Raw genomic sequence first — 8,461 nt, 5'->3', positions numbered from 1 at the left:
GTGCATTCATTTCATCGAACTTGGAGTGTACCTACACTTCTGCAAACAGACCAAGTTCGAACGTAACGTGGGAGGGGTCATCGCGCAAAGTTTGCATCGTTCTTGGTGCCAATCTTGAATTCTTGGCGCGGAGCGATGTTGGACGCGTGCGTGGATGTAGTTGTCGCTCCTGAGATAGATTTACGCATTGTACTATGCGAAGAACCTAAAACACATATCGTGGTTTTCGCGTACACAATCGTACCGACCGCTACAATTTTGCAGAGTTGAACTCAGACCCAACACGTCGGGAAATTTGTCGCAAGAGTTTGTGAGCGAATCTTCTTTAATCGACTTTTCTATCGAACTTAGTATTCGAATGTATTTGAATCCATAATTGACATAATCCGAAGAACCGTTGTTTATTTCCATTAATAGTCACAAATGAGGGAATTCGTACCTTTTCAAGTAGGTACCACGGTTTCATCCAGTAGTTTATTTCTTTTTTCTCATCTTCAGGTTTCTTTCTTCTGTTCGACTTCGACATCCTTTGGCTTCAAAAGACAATCAAAACTAATCATTCCGCGCCTGTATTTGTTCGCCAAGTTTGTACGAACCATGTGCGAACGTGGAAGTGGTGTTTCAACATTCTATTCCAAGTTCAAAGACACGGCGTTCATTCAAAGTTCGATGAAATGAATGCACGTGGAAGGCCTGCTTTACGTGGAGTTCTCGAATATGTGTATTATCTAATCTTTTTGGTCGGGTCCAATTGATATAGGTGCCTACGATAATACATCAATCGTTATAGTCTAATACGTAGGTACCTGCATATCTACAAAGATTTGTTCATTTCGTGGCATACATTTAGCAAACATTCAAGATCAACATGTCAGGTAAGGTTTACATTTTCATTTGTGCTAGATTTAAGGGTGTAAATTATTTCTAGACGAATACGGTTTTAAGCCCAACTTGCATCAATACCCGCCCGCGCCTACTCCATCGTACCCTGCCGCACCTTCTTACCCTCATCTTTCTACTCCTTCTTACCCACCCGCCCCAATGCCATCTTGCCCATCTTACCAATCACCTCCCCATCATGGTTCCCATCATCATCCCCCACCTACAAATTACTCGCCTAATTATTATCCGCCACCTCCATCAAACAGCTATCCAAATGTTGCACCTCCTCATCTGCACGGAGGAAGCGGTAACCCTAGTGATAAAAAGGGTGAGTGCTGTCAAATACTGTAATCATTTCTGTATCGTCTGCTTATTATTTAAAATACAAGTTAAGTTATTGCGCAAACATAAATGACGAGGGCGTATGTTCCTCCTAATAATATTAATGCTAGGACCGGAAAAGAATATCGGTAGGCACGAGATCCTTACCCTATTCTCTTTCAAATGTTCAAAAAATTACACCTATCACACGTTTCGATGTACTCTGTTTCAAACGTTAGCCCCATTATACTAACTGTTGAGTTTTTATTACCTATATATTAAAATTTTTGTTTTGTCTACGTTCATTAGCAATTTATTTGCGTTAAACCAGTTCCCTAGAGTTTTCATTATATGATTTAGGTAATATTCTAGATCATCATTTCTACAAGCGACAGTCACACTAGTGTCGTCTGCGTAGCTTAAAACGTTGCACGGAGATGTAAAATTAATTGGTAGGTCATTAATAAATATTATGAAAAGAATTGGACCAAGGATAGAGCCTTGGGGCACCCCATATTCAACTAATCTTTGTTCTGAAGTTGTCTCTATTATTTCTCCCGAGCCAAGAACCTTTTCATTTGCAACATATTGATAACGCTCACTTAAATATGATTTTAAAAGTTTTAAGGCAACTCCTCTAATTCCATATTTGGACAGTTTTGACATAAGCAGATCGTGATCGACCATGAAACCCAGAAAAATGTTGACGATTAATCTGGGCATGCGCAATGGAAGTATAATATGTCTTTAAAATGTTTATCACCACAGATACTTGTAGTAAAGACAATCGTATGGCATATTGGAAAAATAATATGTGCGCATGCACAAACTACGCAGTGTCAACTTCCTTATTTATGGAATTTTTTGTTTGAAATTTTAACCACAGATGTTTCTAGTCAAGACGAGCATATTGCATATTTATGAAAATCAGATATGCGCATGCGCAAACGAGGCAATGTCAATTTTCTTATTTATAGAGATATTTCTTTGAAATTTTAAACACAGGTACTTCTAGTAAAGTCAAGCATAGATTATATTGTAAAAATCAGATGGGCGCACGCGCGAACTGCGCAATGTCAACTTATATTTATAGATTTTTTTTTAAATTTTAACCAAAGATTCTTCTATTAAAGGCGAACATATCGCGTACTTTAAACATTAGGTGTGTGCATGCGTAGACGGCGCAATCCCAAGTTTTTTATTTATAAGAATATTTATGCGACTGTTGTTTTCTTGAAAATATATTTCGTATAATACGAGTACAATTAGTATAAATAAACTAGCATACATTAACCCCCACCTCAACCCCAAAACCATTCTTACGCTCGTTCTTACGTTACGAATTACATTTATGATTTGTCAATCGTCATTATCACTATTATTAGTTATTAACAACACTGTGTCTAAGAAAACGAACACGGGAATCTCCGAACCCATAAAAGATATGACGATGGTCAAATTAGGGAAAAATTGCGCAATTAAAGAGCTAAGTATTATGATTCTTTAAAGATAAAGAGGTCCTGATTATTTCCGCGCCCGCGCACCGTTTCCGAGATTCCCTTGATAGACATCCTTAAACACTATAATTGCGCAAGGATTTTTGTTTACGACGCATTTTAGCGCATGATAAAAGGTACGATGTAGTAGAAAAAAAATATGTAAAAAAAGGAACTTTTGAAAACGTTAAGTTAGTCCTCCCCCACTTTTAAAAATTTTTTATGGCTTAACCGGAAAGGTGCTAGCTTTAATTCAAGTGGCGCAATTGAGCGCATAACCAGATGTATCGAGTGTCACAAATACCGGTAGCAAAATGCGTTATGGGGGTTCCGTTCACTTGGCCCCTCCCAAATATATTTAAGGATAACCAAAAAACAAGAATGGCGCAAAGGTATATTTTTACGGCGCATTTTAGCGCATACCTGGGAATACAATTTCGTATGAAAAGATGTTAAAAAAAAGTAACTTTTAAAAACGTTAAGTTGGCCCCTCCCACTTTTTGAAAATTTGTCACGGCTTAACCGTAATGGTGCTAGCTTTAATTCAAATGGCGCAATTGAGCGCATAACCAAATGAATCAGGTGACCTAGTTACAAGCGATAAAATACGTACGGGGGGGGGGGGGGATTTCTAAAAAGCGATAATGGCGCAAAAGTTACTATCGGTGGCGCATATGAGCGCATAACGTGCGCATTCATTTTAAAATAATAGGACTATCAAATCTCTCAGTGGGAGGGGCGGGGGGGGGGGGGCAAGTTAACGGACCTCGGGGAAAAAAGTAATTTCATAAAAAGTGACATTTTGTTACCTATCAACAGAGATAAAACGTTAAATGTTTTTCCCGTCACAGAAAAAAAACTTTTACGTAGATAACAAGGTGCTTGAACGGTAGGTAAATATGAGCGAATATCTATTTTTGACTATAAAGTCTAAGTATTGCGCAGGAAGGTAATGTGAAATTGTATCATACCAACATTAAGTACAGGCATGATATGCTATCTACATATATCTATTTTAATTAATGTTTTCGAAAACTTTTGCGCGCTTAATTTGTTTTAATCTGTGCGGTGAAGTCTTTTTTATTTTATATTATACACGGTGTAGAAACCGTTTACGCACCATAGGGATTTCAATGCTAATTTCTTTATATCGAAATATTTTTTCCATTAATTAATTTAGAGCAAATTTGTAAATAGGTTTCTTGTAGTTTGAAAAATTCTGCGTCTGCTCATTTCCTCTTTCATTAACAAGCTCCTAGAGAGTTTATAATTTTGCGGTGTCCGGTCCGGTCCGTCTGTCCGTCCGTCCGTTCGTTAGCACGATAACTGATAAACGAATGGGCCGATTACGATGAAATTTTGCAGGTAGTTTCTTTATCAAATTTGTAGATCGGAGTTCGTGAATTGGCAATGTAGACAAAAAAATAAAGTAGGCCCTTTTGACATCTCCATTAGTTATGAAATTTGGTTTTGCGCGTGCGCAGTGCCAACTTTCTTATTTATGGAAGCAATTAAATGAAATTTCATACATAAACACTTTTAATAAAAGCAAAACTAACATCAGGTTTAAAATTTGGTTTTATACATGCTATAGATACCCAGGAGCTCGTTTTTCAATTCGGGAAATCGGAAAAAAAATTAAAACTTTGATGTAAAATCATTATAGGAGAAAATATTTTAATACATATAAAGAAATTACCATTGAAATCTCTGGTGCGCAAACCGTTTCTACACCCTGTATATAAAATTATCACTTTAACACCGATAGTTGAGAGAGTTGACTGTTGAGTATTACTTTAATATAATGGGAATGCTATATCTACATAACTAGCAGACCCCGCGAACCTCGTACCGCCTTTGTATGGAAAATCTCGTTTTCTTCGATAAGACACACGCTCTGATTCGGCGGTTGCACCAACCCAGTAGCACCTTTCACACCCGGCGAACTATTTTTTTTTCAAAATCGGATAGGGCATACCCGAAAACCTATGTAACATCCTTAATAGGCAGTTTAGTAGGCATGATGGACGCAGCATATTTATTACAATACATGAATTGTTTAGTTATTACCTATTTATTTATTGTCAACTTCATTATTTATGATCAGATTTATTGAATTTGTTGAATAGGTAATCGTTACAAGAAATTGTAAAAAATGTACAGGGTGCTATCATTGTATGTACCTACACAGTGATAATACTTAATCGGACCATGACACGCGCTAAATTCGTCTAAATGACTTGAATCTTTTAAATGTAAAAATATTGATCACTTAATCCATGGTATGTATTCTGGTTTGGAATAATTATGGTGTTTATTTTACAGCATATTCTTGGATCGATTGGAATGTCCATCGCACGGTGCCCCCCACTGCTGTTCGTGGTGGAGTAGACAAAGATGGTAGTCAAATATATGTTGGGCGAGCTTACCACAACGGCGATTGGATTCCCGCGAAGGTAATTCCCGACAGGCACGTTGCGTATGTAGCGCATGCTGGTGGTGAGCACACGAAAGAGAATTTTCAGGTATGCTCTGTTACTTAATATCGAATATACCTAATCCTGTTATAGTTGCTTTGCGAACAACGATTTGATTGGGTGCCAGCTTGTAGCGGTAATATTCCACCAGGTGCAGTTGAAGGTGGCCGTACGGAGTCTGGTGAACCTTTGTATATTGGTAGAGTATGGCACGATGGAGCCAACACTGTCGGAAAGGTATGTCAAGTTTTAGATTAGGTACACTTTTGTTATAAGTAAATCATAATTTTTGTAGGTTCATCCCAGCCACGGTTGTTGTTATATTCCATATGATTCCCGAGAAATGTCATTTTCCGATTATGAAATTTTGGTGCTACGTTGTTAATATGTTGCTCATACTAGTATTGTTTGGTATTGCTACACAACATAATCATTTCAATTGCACACTAAAGTTCTGATGTTGGTTTGTGTTATTTCAATACAAAAAAATAAAAGTTCGCTGGTAAAATCTTGCATTTTATTTTTCGAGGTAATTTATTAAGTGCTCGAATCTTACCCAACAAAAACCGCAACATTTCCCACTGCGGTACTCTGGGCGTGTGTAATAACAAACACAAATTTCAATTGTAGCGCAAGGACTTTTGTCTGATGACTCCTAAGATTGGTCTGTGACATTTGTCTTTATAGTAATTTTCGATGAGCCTGGCTTCGTCTTGACATGGTCGTTGGAATAACAAATATAGCAAACGACCTTCTGGATCACTGACCATTTAATGAGAACTTCCTTGGGTAATGATAAACCAAATACTGAAAACTGAATTGGAAAATTCGAAACCGTTCGGGAGATACCTTGTCCACAGACGGACGGACGGACGGACGGACAGAAAGTCTAAAATCATGAACTCGCTAGGTGCTCGATAAGTGTAAAGATAGTAGTTCGTCTTCGGTGTGCTTGTACGAACAGTTAGAACTATGTAATGGGCATAATCGATGAGTGAAAAATTAAGGTATTTTGTTATTCACTGGCATAATCTACTACATCGGCGATGTTTACATTTCCCGCTGGATAAAAGTTACCTGAAAATTGTCTGATTGTAACATCAGCGCCAAGCGCTCTATTATAAACGATAGTTGTAAATTCAATGACGATAGTTTCGACGCGGGTTCGAATATCATATATTTAAGGATTTATAAGTTCGAAACCAATTCCCACTAAAGACCCGTCAGCCGTCACCGAAGAATCGTTGCGATCTCCATAAGTTATTTTGTTTGACAGCATCTCACCCTAATATCTGGTCCCTTACTACACACAAATTACGGTAACCATAGGCTTTGAATATAAAATTTATATTCAAAGCCATAGGTAACAATGTCTCTAATGAATGAGAACTACGCCGATTGCTACTAGACTCACCTCTGTCTTTTTAGCACATTTCCACAAAAATAAAAAAATGCGCTATTGTGGCCACTTTGTCCGTCCGTCCGACTGTCCGTCCGCTCGTTCGTTGAGACGCTATTAAGAGCTATTGTTCTACTTTTTTCGCTATTTGGTTCGTTATCGTGTCGAGGCTTGCATCAAGGAAGGAATTTTTTCTGCGTTTATTGCTAAAAAAGTTATTGTACAAAAACCAACAAACCGTTTTTTACATGTTCCATAATTTTTCACCTTTGCCGTTTATTAACGATCCTAGAGATCGTTTATAATTTTGTATTGCTGTCTGTCTGCCCCTCTATCTGTTAATGTGAACGATAACTTTGTTTAGAAATGCCCGATCGCTTTGACATCTCCGTTAGTTATGAACTGAATTGCATGAAATTCAATATGGACATAGCTTTAGCCATATAATACGCAGTGCCAAATGTTGAGTCGAATCGATTGAAAATTCACAGTTCCCTTTTCCAGTGGCGTACGTAGAAATTTATTCGGGGGGGGGGGGGGGGATTAAACAAGTTCGTGGCACATACAGTCACCCAGTGCGTACTAGAAAGGGGAGGGGGGGGGGTAAGAAATAGAAATTGGGTTGCAGGTTGCTGATGCTGGTAGTCATTTATCTTATTCACTATTGTACCGGCGAAAAAGATTAGATTAGAACGGTATTTTATTTCTTACTGCTGACAGGCCCCTTTATTGCTTATGCTTTAATTAGTCAACGAAAACTTTGAATAATAGGTACCTATATTTATGGGCAAAAAACCAATTTCGACAAAACATTCAAAGGGCTTTAACTTTTGATCTAGTAGTCCGATCTTGGAACTGTTTGAAATTATGGATTCTACAGGCCACATTCTATAAGAAAATATTTTTTTCCGGTCGATCTGAGACATTTTTTTTTTCTGGGAAAAAATAGCAGTTAACCTTCCTTTTTTACTTTACTTAATTCTATCTACATTTCATCGTTCGTGGATTTATCGAAGTGTAACGTTTGTTGGTTGAGTTGTTTGTTCCTTTTACTCGTTTAAAGAACGTATAATGGCTTCGCCAGACGAAACAATCTGTTTTATTTGTGAGAAGAATTTAGTAGGTGATGAAGAAACAGTGAAAGTGATTCGAGGGATGGAAAAATTGAGGAAGACAAGTGCAAAATATTGTGATGGGAACAAGATATGTCGACGACAGTATGGACTCCGATGTCGAAACTACTCTGCATTCGGATGATGACACTGCTGTTGAGGCGAACGATGAAATGTAGATAGAATTAAGTGATTATAATTTTGAATTGTAAATAAGAAAATACGTATGCTTCCAGAATGTTGATGAAATTTCTTAAACTAACGTTCAAATCGGTTATCCTATGGTACAATAAGTAAGAAGTATGTCTTTCATCAATTTAGGCGTCCATAACAACCATAGTACAAAAAATCATCAAAGAACTTAATATTAGACTACTCAAAAGAATGGTGTAGGTTAACGGTTAGGCCTGGGCTAACTTGCAAATAAGCTATCGTGTAGGAAATTTTACGAGGAACATTTTTTGTTTCAAAAGTTTTTCTCTAAACCTGCTACATTTCGAGATATTAACGAAAAACTGATTTCGGGGGGCAAAAACGTGCCACAGCTCGACGAGCGGCGCAGTTGGGGGTCTGGACTTTTAGTACGTTATTCGGGGCACCTAAACTGAGACATTTCAACAAAAGTCCAGCTTCCCCCCCCCCCCCCCCCCCAAATGTTTAGACCATGCACTTACCGCCAAAAATTTCTGACTGGCACCAAAATTCTTTTTCCGTCTCAATCAAAAGTTATGGGCAAAAAAATTCCTGTTTTTAAAATTTAAAATTCTTATTTTC

General features: G+C 37.7%; 1 protein-coding gene across 1 annotated transcript; it reads left to right on the top strand.

Annotated features, from left to right (window-relative positions):
• Positions 1 to 741: 741 nt before the first annotated feature.
• LOC116163412 (carboxypeptidase Y-like) lies at positions 742 to 5,684 on the top strand. The gene is made up of 5 exons (XM_031477320.1): positions 742 to 875; positions 929 to 1,210; positions 5,025 to 5,224; positions 5,270 to 5,413; positions 5,472 to 5,684. The coding sequence occupies exons 1-5, from the start codon at positions 869 to 871 to the stop codon at positions 5,559 to 5,561; spliced, it is 723 nt and encodes a 240-aa protein (XP_031333180.1). The 5' UTR covers positions 742 to 868; the 3' UTR covers positions 5,562 to 5,684.
• The last annotated feature ends 2,777 nt before the right edge of the window (positions 5,685 to 8,461 follow it).

Source organism: Photinus pyralis, unplaced genomic scaffold, assembly GCF_008802855.1.
Source record: "Photinus pyralis isolate 1611_PpyrPB1 unplaced genomic scaffold, Ppyr1.3 Ppyr1.4_LG2, whole genome shotgun sequence".
Taxonomy (NCBI): Eukaryota; Metazoa; Arthropoda; class Insecta; order Coleoptera; family Lampyridae; genus Photinus; species Photinus pyralis.
Note: the sequence above shows the minus strand (reverse complement) of the source record. Positions and strands in the feature narration are given on the sequence as shown.